At 41.1% G+C, this 15718-nt stretch overlaps 1 protein-coding gene across 1 annotated transcript in view; it reads right to left on the bottom strand.

Annotated features, from left to right (window-relative positions):
• The window catches only part of LOC139749841 (macrophage mannose receptor 1-like), a 97324-nt gene extending 83785 nt beyond the window's left edge, over positions 1–13539 (bottom strand). The window contains exons 1-7 of the mRNA XM_071664153.1: positions 13391–13539; positions 10682–10851; positions 9081–9211; positions 5818–5927; positions 5050–5111; positions 3225–3380; positions 1430–1506 (exon numbers count right to left, since the gene is read on the bottom strand). Of these exons, the coding sequence (XP_071520254.1) occupies positions 1430–1506; positions 3225–3380; positions 5050–5111; positions 5818–5927; positions 9081–9211; positions 10682–10851; positions 13391–13436 (752 nt within the window). The 5' untranslated portion in view covers positions 13437–13539. The remainder of the gene's footprint in view (positions 1–1429; positions 1507–3224; positions 3381–5049; positions 5112–5817; positions 5928–9080; positions 9212–10681; positions 10852–13390) is intronic.
• Between the last annotated feature and the right edge of the window lie 2179 nt (positions 13540–15718).

Genomic DNA, 15718 nt, shown 5'->3' with positions numbered 1-15718 from the left:
TAAACCCTCTGGCTACAACGGGAATTTATGTCTGTACCTGGAGTCTTTCCTAATGTTAAGAAGTCATCCAATACAGAACTCATCAGTTATATCACTAATCCACGCGTGTTCAGCCATAGCGGAACTTTATCAAAAACTCATACACATGCTGAAATAACGACGAACATTCATCCTCGCTGACATTCATACGCACATAGTCACTCATCCATACTTACAGTCATCGATGTCAAACATCCTTTTTACCACCCACCCATATCAACGTCAGTTACTGAAGTAGGTCGACTAATTTCGCAAAGACCTAACGAGTGGGGCATAAGATTTGGTAAGGGCGTAAAAACGTTGTTTCCAAACGTACGATACAGCAGCATGTCACGTACACGAGGCCCACTCTACCCTATCCTTTCCTCCAATCTCAGCCCGAGAACAAAGCCTTTTCATGTTCGCTTCCTTCACTACATATATAGTGTAGAGGGTATGAATACATATACTGATTGTGATAAATTACTGCACAATTAGTAAATGAAAAACTGAAACAATCTTGCACTGGCGTGTGGGCGTAACCTCAGACACAGATTAGGCCTATTCTACTATCGCCTGCCCAGCCCCCATACTCCGCCAGGTTACATAATCGCATTAAAAACTGTTTCCCCTCAACGCCTCTATAATTCTGCAACGCCAACAAACCCAACATGCAACACATTGGCGTTAAACAATGACATAAATGAGCAAATAAAGCTAACACACCACCACTTGGCCCTAGACCCTCAGCCAATTTTCCACCATTAAACTATTAACAAATTATAGATGTAGAAAGATGGCCATGGTCACAAAAAAAAAGTGACGTTATTACTATTGGAGAGAAAGTTAACACAAACGTCAGAAAAAATGGCAAGGGATTATATATATATATATATATATATATATATATATATATATATATATATATATATATATATATATATATAAGAGGTCACAGTGGTGCGCGTGATCTAGTATATGCAAAAAAACACAGGAAAATGAAACACGATAAGTTCCCAAGCGCACTTTCGTGTAATGATCACATCGTCATGGGCGATACAAGAATGAGATAGAAGACGTAGAACAGTCAGTTGATATAAAAGAAAGAGCCGTAGCTACGGCGCCACTGGTTAAAACAAGCTTTATCAGATGGTGGTGTTTAGGTTGGTGTGATCGGGTCCCGCAACGCGCCTGTCATGAAAATTTCATGACAGGCGTGTTGACAGACCCGAACACCACTATCTTGTTTCCAGAAGACAATGGACAAAATATGAAATCAAAAGGGAAAAGTATAAAATCTATGAAGTCGCTAAAGGTCGATAAGGTTGAAGAAAGAGGAGTTTTGTTATGCAGAGTATCCTACAGAACGGTGAGCATTTACGTGAGGCACATGTGGCCTCTCCCTACTCACAGGTCGGGTTGGTCCTCCTGCCAGTGTGTATAGTTGACTGGGCTGCCATCAATCCATGAGAATGTCCCTGGGTGACCCTAGAAAGGAAATCAAGTCTCATAAAGTCAAATGTTTAAAGCAGGTTGTCATGCACGAAACATACTGGAAACTAGGCCTGTAAATCTTCACACATATATCACCTTCATCCTCAACAACCATCATAAGTGAAGTAACCTCTCATCAGATACCCTCTGAACTTAGACTCAGTGCTTGTGTTTTGAATATACGGTGGTGGAGGATACAAGACGGGGATCAGATGAGGCACAGGAAGCATGTAGGAAGTATTGTGGCAATTACGGTGGAACTGATCCAGTTCTTTGAGAGCATTGGTTGGGAGAAGGCGTTCTATAATAAGAGTATGGGACCAGTGCTATGGAAGATTCTGTGAGTCGACATGACAGGGAATAGGACATGGGTGCCTCTGGTGACCAGTAGGAGGAAAAACCTAAACGGAAAGGTATGTTTCAACGAGAAACATCATAGAGCGAGAAAGCTCAGGGATGTACCATGCAGCCAGCCAGCATATGAGATAATCAAAGAATGAGTCCTGTAGAGCGAGAGGGAAAGGAGCACAGAGATTTTGAAAAATGAATCGTGGGAAGAGCAAAACCATTTCCATAAGTTCACCAGAGACAAACTCTCCTTTAACCAGCAGCTAGTCAGGCTAATGAAGTCTGGGAGAAGAATTCTTGAGGCTGAGGGAGATCTAAATATGTGAAGAGCTGAATGATACATTCAAAAGTGTTTTCACTCTGGAGAACAACTATCCACCCGCATCACTAAGGTGGAAGGGGATGAAATCTAGGAATGTATAAGTAAACGATAGCAATTACATAACTCGGGTATTACAAGAACTTGATCCATACAGGGCCCATCGTTCTGTTGAAGTATCCCCATACCTCATGAAAGGATGTGTGGAGGCGCTTGCTACACCACTTGAAACATTATATAGTGAATTATTAGTGGATGGAGTAGCTCTAAAGACAAGGGATACGGTAAATGTTGTGCTATAATGTAAGAACTATGATCAGGGATATGCACAAGAACCACAGGGCAGTCTAACAACCTAGGGTGTTCTGTAAGACATTGGAAAAGATAATCAGAAAGCAAATGAATGACTACTTGCTAAGGAGAAACTTTCTAACTGGAGGACAACACAGTTTTAGGGACATCTAATGACGGGGTGAGCCCCATGTTAAATCAAAGAGAGGGATGGGTAGATTGTGTGTTCTTGGACATCCAGATTCCATTAGACACTCACACATGTATCACAAGCTGGACAACAACAATTGTGCCACAAGCCAGACACAAACACTTGTGCCACTGGCTAGACATCAACACTTGTAGTCCTAGCCAGGCACTGATATTCAAGACATTATTCGACATTTTTGTACGTAAATTTATGTGACACTGGTACAGCAGTTCCCTCTCTGAATGTTGCATCAACAAAGCGAAAGACGAATGCTGCAAGTGGCTATGTGTTGTAACATAAGATGATTTATGTGATACATTATATTGTCGTGTTAATAGCAGGAAGTATTGTACAAACAGGAGGAAACTGTAGTTCTATGAGCAAGGAAACTAGCATCAAAATAGCACCCATCAGTACTATTAGCGGCATTAACAGTACCACTAGCAAGTGGCTAGTAAATGAAAGACCATCAAAGGCCAATGGCAACAGACTTGAATAATGCGAAATATCCTAAAATTCGATACACTGACGAAGGCAGCAATGGGACCAACTGGAACACCTTACCTCCTCCGTGAGACCCGTCCAAACTTTGTCCCGGACATCAATCGCCTGGCCGGCCACCAGCTGTTGCTCCGCCTCGCTTAGTATACTGACCAGGTAGCCGCCCTCAATGTCGCATTGCACCTGCGCGTCGTGCCACGAGTCCATGTCTTCTGACCTCTGCCTCGTCCCGGGGGAGGATGAATTAGTCATTATTTTATAATTATGTAATGTTAAGATCTGTGGCACACTGACCATTCAGCAGCCATAGCCATAACATGATGTAACATATTCACACATCCAGTCGTGCCACAGGGAAATGTAGGACAAGAGAGAGTGATGACTGCTGGAGGAGCTACTGGCCAGCACAGCGACCTACTAATACTGGAGTCCGTCTTGGCCGACAGGAACAATCCCACTACAAGTAAGCTTGGTCTTACATTAGTGCGTATGTCCATACTGTTACCTAATCACCTATTATTTGTGCATTACTGGGAGGGAAGTTCATACTCGCTTGGTCCAAACTGAATAATCTTTATTTTCAATTATAAAACTTATATCCGGCTGGTCCGAATTTAATCTTTCTTTCCAATCACACAACTTTTTGAAACTATTTACATCATACATTATTTCTTACCTCGTTCCCTTCATCCCTCAACCCTATGACAGAAATATTTCTGTCATGGATATTATCAACTTGTTTTCCGCATAGTTTCTGATGGCTTCTCAAAGGATCGATTACTTCCTGTTTAAAGGACAGGTGAACACTGACATAATCAAAATGATCCAGAAACTTGTAAGACGTAATCGTGTCTTTCTTCTCAATTGCCTCCATCACATAACACTACTTACCAGTCCTCCTCTCTCCTTACTTCACGTGGTCTTCCTTACCCATCACGACATTTCCAAACATTGTCTCTGTGTCCTCTTCAAGTGACAACAATGCTATACTTTTGTATGATTCCCCTATATGCTGCTGACAGTTTTAGAGTCTGTTTATCCATGGTACTTGAAGGTCATGTTTACCTCCTTTATGACTTTCTAATATGGTGTTCTGATGACAGGCCAGGATGCACTTCGTCAGCATCCACATCTCCAGCAAGATGATGGTCATAACCTGGCTGGCCTTATCATAACCTAGCTAGCCATACCATAACCTAGCTGGCCTTATCATAACCTAGCTAGCCTTATCATAACCTGGCTGGCCTCATTATACCCTGGCCTCATTTCAGCGCGTCAAACGTTCATCCCTCTGCGTTAGACTGATGTAAACTTCGTCTAACACGTGTACGACGAAAGCTAAAGTGTCTCTGTGTCTCTCATCCGAGTACTGCAACCTTCACCACTCCTTATATTTCCACATCAGCCGCACACATACTCAGGTATTACTCACATCCCTCGCGGAAGTACAGCCAGCGGCTTTATGACTGGCTGGGCCGTGCAGCACACTACTGCTTCCTTTAATTCCATTTAGAGAAAGCAACTCTAACATGCCATTCGTTCCCCTCCGTTTTGTTTATGACCGACCGACCGAAGGATTCCTCCTCTTACAGCACCTTGAAAATCCAATTGTTTGTCCAAACTCCCTCGGATGATCGGTGTTGGATTCTCTTATTATTACCATCATCATCATTATCATCAGTATTATCATCTTTCATAGTGTCTGTGTCCGCGGGACGAGCATACAGTGAGGAACCTTATAATGGGATTCTGGCAGAGGTAATGAGAGACAAGGTTGGGCTGCTGTCATTCTCTCTCTCTCTCTCTCTCTCTCTCTCTCTCTCTCTCTCTCTCTCTCTCTCTCTCTCTCTCTCTCTCTCTCTCTCTCTCTCTCTCTCTCTCTACCCACCTTGAAGCAGTGGTCGTGGAGCTCCTCCCACTTGGCGTCGTAGTCACACGGGGGTGGGATGGCTAGGTGGAGATACAAAGTATTACTGCAACTTAAGACCTGGGGTTATACAGAATCATCGCTAAACTCAATATGATATAAAGATCATCTTGGCTTCGACACAAGATCATGATGGGTTAATATATTTTTTCTATTAGGGAAGAATCAAAGCAATGGTTTAAGAAGAATGTTAGTTGCACGTATAGGAATAAAGGAAATATTACAAAAGACCTGATGACTGAAATTGTATGGGAAAAGGAACTGATGGTGTTCAAATATATAGGAATTAGAGTTACAACTTAAGGCAAGTTAAAGTACGATGTCGTGAGACGGGTCTATACTAGCGACACATTCATCCATATCAGACATACACTGAAGCAGATTGAATGTAAATGAACATTACAATTTTAGATATGCAATATTTACACAGGAATGAATTCAAGATGAAGAAAGGAAAACTTTCTCACAAAAATGTGATTTTTGTGAAGTGGAAATCTTAAAGCATATTTCAACTCTACAACACGCTTTCCCCTGTACAGTCCTTAAATCCCAGTTCTTTACCACTCACTACTATATATATATATATATATATATATATATATATATATATATATATATATATATATATATATATATGATCAGAGTACATAATGTTGGCAGTATATGAGGGCAACTTCCAATGAACAATATGAACGACTCGACAGAACTTCCAGATATCGCCATACTTACTGATATTCCGGTGACAAATGAACTTCAACTGTTGACTGCAGTCTTGCTTGATGAGCTTGGAGTTAGCGGTGAAGGCGGCGCACTCCCCGCTCCCGATGCCCTCCCACGGCCTGGCCAGCACCATCGTCACCACAGGAAAGAAACAGAACGAGACAAAGCTCGCGTGAGAAGCATATAGATGGGACAAGCCTGAGTACAACTACAGTCTTAAAGATCATAAGAAACGTATGTGTTTGGATACAACGAAATATGAGTGTTGGTGGGCACAATACTGAGTTCAAAAAGCCATACTTCTTATTATCTATATTAGTGACCTGAAGACAAGACTCACCAATAGAACTTCGATATTTGCCGCTGTCGTGAAATTAGGAAATAAACGCCAAACAAAAGGAAGTCAAAATGAATGATGATTCAAAGTAAGTTACACTGATCACTGGTCAGATATCCAACATATGAACATCACTGTAGACAAATGTGAACCATAAATACAAAACGTTCAGTAAACCATAATCAGATGTACAAGATGACATAAAGACCTTGAAATGAAAATCAGTAATGACCTGGACTATCCATTACAGAACAGAGAGAAGCGAAGGGCTAAAGGAAGGAAGTTCAGAGAGCAAAACATTATGTCACATCCCGTCAAATGCTTTGGAGATATCGAGGGACACCACAACCCCTGACAGAGGTGGCTAAGATGCAAGTTACACAGGAGGGGTCACAGCGCAAGGTATAGCTATTACACCTTGCGCTGCCAAAGCCGTATTCATAGTTTGAGGGAAGGAAATTGGATTGTAAGTGTTCGGAAAGTGAGATTTAAGGACAATTTCGAATACTTTGGAGACAGCAGAGGTTAGAAGGATGGAACGACAGCTAAGAAGGTTAGAATGGCCTTTCCCTAGGGAAGGAAAAGCTTAGGTTTTTAAGACAATGACGGAAATGTTTATCAAGGATACAGGAAACATATAGAAATACAATATGCAACCTTTTATCAACCATATGTCACAGTTTCCGTGTCTTTTTTTTTTTTTTTACTTCCTCAAAAAGATTTATACTTTCTCTCCCTCTCCTTTATACATATATATATATATATATATATATATATATATATATATATATATACATATATATATATATATATATATATATGTGAGAAGGAGATGGAGTGAGTATTTTGAAGGTTTGTTGAATGTGTTTGATGATAGAGTGGCAGATATAGGGTGTTTTGGTCGAGTTGGTGTGCAAAGTGAGAGGGTTAGGGAAAATGATTTGGTAAACAGAGAAGAGGTAGTGAAAGCTTTGCGGAAGATGAAAGCCGGCAAGGCAGCAGGTTTGGATGGTATTGCAGTGGAATTTATTAAAAAAAGGGGGTGACTGTATTGTTGACTGGTTGGTAAGGTTATTTAATGTATGTATGACTCATGGTGAGGTGCCTGAGGATTGGCGGAATGCGTGCATAGTGCCATTGTACAAAGGCAAAGGGGATAAGAGTGAGTGCTCAAATTACAGAGGTATAAGTTTGTTGAGTATTCCTGGTAAATTATATGGGAGGGTATTGATTGAGAGGGTGAAGGCATGTACAGAGCATCAGATTGGGGAAGAGCAGTGTGGTTTCAGAAGTGGTAGAGGATGTGTGGATCAGGTGTTTGCTTTGAAGAATGTATGTGAGAAATACTTAGAAAAGCAAATGGATTTGTATGTAGCATTTATGGATCTGGAGAAGGCATATGATAGAGTTGATAGAGATGCTCTGTGGAAGGTATTAAGAATATATGGTGTGGGAGGAAAGTTGTTAGAAGCAATGAAAAGTTTTTATCGAGGATGTAAGGCATGTGTACGCGTAGGAAGAGAGGAAAGTGATTGGTTCTCAGTGAATGTAGGTTTGCGGCAGGGGTGTGTGATGTCTCCATGGTTGTTTAATTTGTTTATGGATGGGGTTGTTAGGGAGGTAAATGCAAGAGTTTTGGAAAGAGGGGCAAGTATGAAGTCTGTTGGGGATGAGAGAGCTTGGGAAGTGAGTCAGTTGTTGTTCGCTGATGATACAGCGCTGGTGGCTGATTCATGTGAGAAACTGCAGAAGCTGGTGACTGAGTTTGGTAAAGTGTGTGGAAGAAGAAAGTTAAGAGTAAATGTGAATAAGAGCAAGGTTATTAGGTACAGTAGGGTTGAGGGTCAAGTCAATTGGGAGGTGAGTTTGAATGGAGAAAAACTGGAGGAAGTGAAGTGTTTTAGATATCTGGGAGTGGATCTGGCAGCGGATGGAACCATGGAAGCGGAAGTGGATCATAGGGTGGGGGAGGGGGCGAAAATTCTGGGGGCCTTGAAGAATGTGTGGAAGTCGAGAACATTATCTCGGAAAGCAAAAATGGGTATGTTTGAAGGAATAGTGGTTCCAACAATGTTGTATGGTTGCGAGGCGTGGGCTATGGATAGAGTTGTGCGCAGGAGGCTGGATGTGCTGGAAATGAGATGTTTGAGGACAATGTGTGGTGTGAGGTGGTTTGATCGAGTGAGTAACGTAAGGGTAAGAGAGATGTGTGGAAATAAAAAGAGCGTGGTTGAGAGAGCAGAAGAGGGTGTTTTGAAGTGGTTTGGGCACATGGAGAGAATGAGTGAGGAAAGATTGACCAAGAGGATATATGTGTCGGAGGTGGAGGGAACGAGGAGGAGAGGGAGACCAAATTGGAGGTGGAAAGATGGAGTGAAAAAGATTTTGTGTGATCGAGGCCTGAACATGCAGGAGGGTGAAAGGAGGGCAAGGAATAGAGTGAATTGGAGCGATGTGGTATACCGGGGTTGACGTGCTGTCAGTGGATTGAATCAAGGCATGTGAAGCGTCTGGGGTAAACCATGGAAAGCTGTGTAGGTATGTATATTTGCGTGTGTGGACGTATGTATATACATGTGTATGGGGGGGGGGGGGTTGGGCCATTTCTTTCGTCTGTTTCCTTGCGCTACCTCGCAAACGCGGGAGACAGCGACAAAGTATAATAAAAAATATAAAATAAATATATATATATATATATATATATATATATATATATATATATATATATATATATATATATATATATATATATTCGAGGTCTTGCCTCGAGGAGAACTTTTATCCATGACTAGAGCCACTGTCAAAAAAAATTAAAAAAAAAAATCTGATCTACCTTGGTCAGGCTACCTACCTTCATAGAGCCTAGCCTGAGTCCCCAAACAAGGCCTGAGGATAATCCAAAACAACAACTTTAGTTAATTGAATCAAGACTCACAATACGGATTCACTGACGTGTTCGTTGACCTCCACCCACATCCACTCGCCTTGGACAAATTTAGCACCAACCCACATGTAGGTGTTCTGACCCACGGTCCCCGTCGCAGCCACAGCCTGGGCCAACCAATCCTGTAGCAAGACCGTAGTATCTGTTATACATCTCTATAATACAAAGTACATATCTGACATCAATAAGCAAAAGACGCTACCAGGGTAGACTATATACGATGTCAGTAAGGTGGACTCTCTCTCTCTCTCTCTCTCTCTCTCTCTCTCTCTCTCTCTCTCTCTCTCTCTCTCTCTCTCTCTCTCTCTCTCTCTCTCTCATTGATGATCTTGTTCTGGTAGGTCACCTCCACACTACAGCCACCTAGGTAGAGTCATGTCCTCACCGTGTGATGTCACTTCCACACTACAGCCCTATTTGTACAGTCATATCACAATAGTTCTGGCCCAACTGCAAACTAGAGATATGGTGGTATATCCTCGGTTTACACAGTTATCTTCACACTAGCACTCTATATGGTGTCATACTATCAAACTATTGCTTCAATGCCACACTCCCTCTCTAGTGTCAAGTTCTCATTGTGGTATACCTAATGGTGTCGTACGTTCACACTGTCAGGTCGCTTTCACACTGTAGCCCACCTCATGTTTACATCCCTCACACTGTTAAGCACAATACACTGCCACCCAGCTCTTGGCGTATCAAGTCTTGAAGAACCGCCGTAAGTTCATTCTCTCCTCTTGTAAGCTGCCACCGTTTCCTCAATCTTCCCTTCCATTTCAGACAGAGCAGGAGCAGGAGCAGAGTAAGGTCAGGAGCAGGAGCAGAGTAAGGTCTTTAGTACCGACATAATTCCACTGACTTGATATTTCTGTTAGTATCTTTATGTTTCCTTTTTACACTTTGGGACATTAAATGGAAAAATCTCTGGTACGATATTTAGATTCAAATGTTGGAGGTGAGTTGTTAGTTACCTGTCATCTGTCCTGATTATTTAATGTATGCGTTATTCCATTAAAGAAAAGAAAAATCCCAGATGACATAATCATTTGAGACGTGTTTACATATATCGATATGTGGGTAGAGATAAGTGTGGGTAGAGATAGATGTGGGTAAAGAAAAGTGTAGGTACGAACAAGTGTGGGTTGCAACCAGTGTCGGTAGAGACAAGTGTGGTAGAGACAACTGTGGCAAAGACAAGTGTGGATAGTGATAATAACACATTGAATAAAGTAATGACGAACATAAAAATGCATCAACTAATTACATGTCATTTCTTGTACATGGAAGATCAGATAAAGAAATTTTCGCTTATAGCTAATAAGAACGATGAGTCTCAGGATGAGGGACTCCAACATGCTGGGTAGCAGCTGTGCACAGTGATTAGGCTACATCGCGCTGAGGACAGTTACCCTATATCGTACCGGTCTAACGCACTGAATTTATCCACAGATAGTTGAAATGAGGCTATTGTAACCTAACTCTAATCTGAGATGACTATTCTACTGCCGGTCAGTTTGAGAAATTTCTAAACAAACACCTGTTCATCTAAAATTGAAGTTGAGTTAAAGTGATGGAAGTGAGCCACTTACCCGCATTTCGACGCTGCCGACAATAGCTAGGTCACCGCCACGAGCTTGGCAGTAGACTCTGGCGTCGTTAAAGGTCCTTTCCCTACCATACTCATGTATAAGGTAGCACTGGTCGGTGCCCCCACGCGACATCCAACCCTCGGGGCACCTCGCAACCATCAGGCCCCACGCTGCGGAAGTATCACAGAGTAAAGTACATGTGACTTGCATTCGACAAACTCCTGAAGAAGGTAAGCAAAGCTGCTGGATATAAAACAATCAAGAATTAGTGGTCATCTTCCCAGTGAAATAGCACCATCGAGGGTCAAGCTGTGCTACAGAGCGTGGAAGCTGTGAGATGTTATCAAGAGGTATACTTTTTTAATGTAAGGAATACTGGTGAAACGCTATGTGGTATACAGTGATGAATAATGTCTGTCAGGGGTCTGGCTGTCTGTTACTGAATATAACATTGTCTCTCATGGATCTGGCTGTCTTGTCACCGTAAATGTTTCATTGCCTGTGTCAACATCTCTGCTGATGTGTCTGTCACTGTGCTATATGTTTTTATGTTACATTATCTGTCTGTCACTGTATGTGTCTGTCAGTTTGCCTGCGTCTGTTACCGCATCTCTCTCTTCTCAAATAAATTTCAAAGTTCCTTTGCTTTTTGACATCGTTGACTACTTCAAGTAAAAGCCTGTAACTAAAAACCCTGTTTTTCTTTTCCATATCAAAGCCGGCAACCACCGTGAACCTTTTGCATATAGATTTTCAAAATGATATTCAAATTCTCATTTGTGTGTGTGTGTGTGTGTGTGTGTGTGTGTGTATGTGGTTCATTTATTCAGAAAAATAATTCATAACGTCAAACTTCAAAATTTCTGTACAAACTAAATCATTTCCTATAAAAGGAAAGGAAAAAAAAAAACTGAATGTTGAAAAGCGACTTTTAAGCAGAATTCAGGGATAAAATCAGTGAAATCTCATCGATCTGCACGAGGTATATTTCATCTATGTGCACCTTGCCTGATGACGTAACCTGAGTACAGGGATTTGCACGATGGTTGTCGATACAAAAGATTCCTGCTCTCTGTCAAAGGTTAACTTACCACACTTCCGTCTGAACAAAATGTGGAGGATGAATCTCTTGAATCTATTCATATACCATTTCAAATTCCGTCATACTGTAACTCATACACAGGAATCGCAGCAGTTGCTGCATTTTCTGAAGCCTGTCTTCCTAAATCCTATTGTAATGAGTATACTGCACCACGAACATTCGTGGAAGATCATGTAATAAGAGGTGTGAAAGATGGAGGTTATAATAATTTCTCAGATTTTTTTCCGCACATTCTAATGCATGAACTCCGCCATGGAAGGAATAGTTTACAATACCGGTGATAAACCCAGGTAAAAGAGAATATAGTCATGAATACTTTTCGCCTGTTGGTGACCCAACCATTTCATTTCTCTGGTTCGATTCGGAACGTATTTGGATTTGGAGGGCGCAAAGGACTAGCATGATAAGCGTGCGAAAACTGGTGTAATACAGCAAAGGTGATGAAAATGATCAACAGAAATCTGATTAAAATCGGGGAGTCAAACTAAATACAAGGATGATGATCATCCTCGACGAATACCATATAGCATTTAACAGAAAAAACGAACGACGACATCCATGATGAAAGGATAATGCTGCCACAAGATGTAGCGGGTTAAGGATGACGGATCAAGTTGGTGGAGACGAAGTGAGGCTGATGGATCATGTTGGAACAGAGAGACTGAAGATGATGGATCATGTCAGTACAGAGAGACTCATGCTGATGGACCATGTTGGTACTGTGACACTGAAGCTGATGGATCATGTTGGTACAGAGAGAATGAAGTTGATGGATCATATTGGCAAAGAGAGACTGAAGCTGGTGGATCAAGATGGCACGGAGACAGAGAGACCGAAGATTCGGAATGTAAGGAATATCTCGTTTGGAAAATAGAAACCCTTGAGAGGAAAAAAGTGGCTGATCTGTGTCAGGAATTCTCTTGTCATGAATGCAAAGATATACACAAATGGACCTGATACTAATACAACCGTGTTGAAGAGATATACAGAACGTAAATAAATACTCATATCAGCACCATGAATGGTATTACCACAAATGAGATAACAAAGTTTTGTGTTTAGATCACTAATTTCTGAAAAAAAAGGAGGGTCAAAAGTTATACCTAAGATCTAAGTCTACAAAAGGAAAGCCAAATGGTCAAAAGATGTACCCCAGATCTAAGTCTATTTTTGCTTATTGTGGAAGTGTTCTGATTTACGTTAGTGCACTGCTGTTCGAGACTCGACGACACGTTTATATAATCACCAAACCTTCTGGCAAAGCAAACACAAGAGAACTGAACTGCTTGCTATTCGCCAGCTGCACACGTTCTTACGCTTGGCTAAGAAAAAATGGAGAGTGCGTTCTTGTTTTCAAGACATATATCTTCTCTCTCCAGGATAAGCTGATGAACAAAAATGTTCTTACATTTCATTTTCCGGGTGACAGCGTCTTGGCCAACGTCACTCCCCACTGTCTTCTCTAGCAGTATTCATATGTAGCCCTTTGCTTCTTCAGTTTTACTAACTTTCCAATCATTCATCAACACTTTTGTTTTTGTCTCAATATTTATATAGTTCATAGCGAGGAATTTTTCAGCAGCTGAGTAAGTGTGGGCAGTACTCACCAACTGGCCAGACGACCATCAGCAATAGGAAGAGTCTCTCTCCCATAACGGCGTGTGTCCTTCCCCTGGTCTACTGTATAAACCACACGAACGTACCACGTCTACCCTCAACTCTTGCAGGCAGGTAACTGTATTGTGAGTGGCCTGCGTATTCACACCACTACTTGGACTCATGAGAACAACTAGGTTTGTACGAAACCCCAGGAGGTGTGTCATCAGTTACCAAACCTTTTTCTTTTAAAGGCTTATCAACGACTTTCTATTCTTTATACACTTTACTCCCTGAGCAGTTAGTCGTCAAAGTCAAACTTAATCATTTGCTAGAAGAATTGACCAGAAATATATTAGTCAGATTTACATGGACTATAAACGATCTTTTTTTTTTTTTATGGCAACACCCTTCTAGTAATTGCCCCTCAGTAGTAAACAGGACACCTGACCATTAGAGGAACCCATACGCATCTCTGAATGCCTAATAACATTAAGGCTTTGCAAATATATAAAGTCTTCGTAGTTGAGAATTCTATGTCTAAACGAATACGATTAACAGATTATCAAATTGTAACAAACTGTAAACTTGCGGGGAGGAAGAATGATACTGTGGCTAGCAAGAAGGAAACAATGAGGTAAGGTGGGAGGAGCGATAATATTGTGTCAGCCAGCGTTCATTGCCACACCTGATAACTACATTTCCTACCTTCAACAATACCCCAGGTCCTCTTACACTGGAGATATACGACTCAATGGTAACATGCGTCATGGGTACAGATAATACCCTGAAACAAAATCGAAACGAAGTCTGTATATCTTAGATACTTTCAATTTTAGGGGGAAAATCTATGTATTTCTTAGTGGCAATGTTACTAAATTTCACCAGCACAAAACTCTGAGACATCATAAACAAACTAATCCTTTCCTAGGTTCATTCTTAGAATATCAAGTTTTTATGAATCTAGATAAATTCATCGTTTAACAGATCATCTTTCAGACCCATCTGAAGTGAAGTACTCAATCCGTTTTTTCCATACATGCTTACGTTAAGCTAACTTTGGCCATTAGTATTAGTGCGCTGGGCAGGCAGAAGACGAGGATAAAAATGATGACAACAATAAGACCTTAGATTTTTTCCAAGAGAAATTATATATAAATATATATATATATATATATATATATATATATATATATATATATATATATATATATCATCCCTGGGGATAGGGGAGAAAGAATACTTCCCACGTATTTCTTGCGTGTCGTAGAAGGCGACTGAAAGGGGTGGGAGCGGGGGTTCTGGAAATCCTCCCCTCCTGTTTTACTTTTTCCAAAAGAAGGAACAGAGATGGGTACAAGTGAGGAGTTTAGCCTCTAAAGCTCATTCGTCTGTTCTTGAACGCTACCTTTGCTGACGCGGGAAATGTCCAAAAAAAAAAAAAAAAAATAACGCCGTGAGTGAACTCAATTTCTGCGAGACTACATCATCGTTAGCTGACGAGAGTACAGTCGCGTCGAACTTCTTGTTCTAAAGGAATCATTATTTCCCTGCTTCTGATTGCAGAGCAGTCTTGAAACCCAGAAAAGTAATAACAATAATAATGGATTTCGTTCCTGTCCATGGCATATTCACGGGACGTCCGGGGTCGAGCCGCATAGATTCGAATCCTTGTCGAGGCGGTCGGTCTAATACTTTAATACAAAAGCGCTGATAACCACAAGGGAAAGAGAAAGACAATAGGTCCCGAGTGCACTTTTGCGCATTACATTATGCATTAAAGTATTGGACCGACTGCCAAATATATATATTAGTTGCACTCTTGTAACCATATTCTGTTAAAATGACCTAATAACTCTTTCTTAGATTCTGATTTTTTCAAGTTTAATTTCTCCTTTCTAAATGGCTTGGAAGGCTAAGGTACCTCCATGGATTGTCTCGACGGGTTGACTTGAATCCATATAAACATCTCAGAAGTGCGCAGAGAGGTCAGTGGAGCAAGTGCAAATGATTTGTGAGTAACGGGGTGAAGTTGGGTAATACCTATTGGCGGACGTGCATGTAGCGCTGCGCGCTCATTGGTTTATACGTAGTTCACATATACCAACTACCACCATCATGCAGGTTTCCTACACTGTTCATACCCTATACCTTTTCCTTAACTGCTGACCTACGTATTGCTGTCATATGATCTGAAAAACCCTAAACCTAACATATCAGGTTCATTTTTTGTTCATTTTGTTATCTAACCAGTTTATATATTAAAATCATTGGGCTTTTCTTTTTTTAAAGGGTCCATATCAACTTATGCAATCATTGCACGTAACCTTTCACAAATG

This window comes from Panulirus ornatus, chromosome 8 (genome assembly GCF_036320965.1).
Source record: "Panulirus ornatus isolate Po-2019 chromosome 8, ASM3632096v1, whole genome shotgun sequence".
NCBI lineage: Eukaryota > Metazoa > Arthropoda > Malacostraca > Decapoda > Palinuridae > Panulirus > Panulirus ornatus.
Note: the sequence above shows the minus strand (reverse complement) of the source record. Positions and strands in the feature narration are given on the sequence as shown.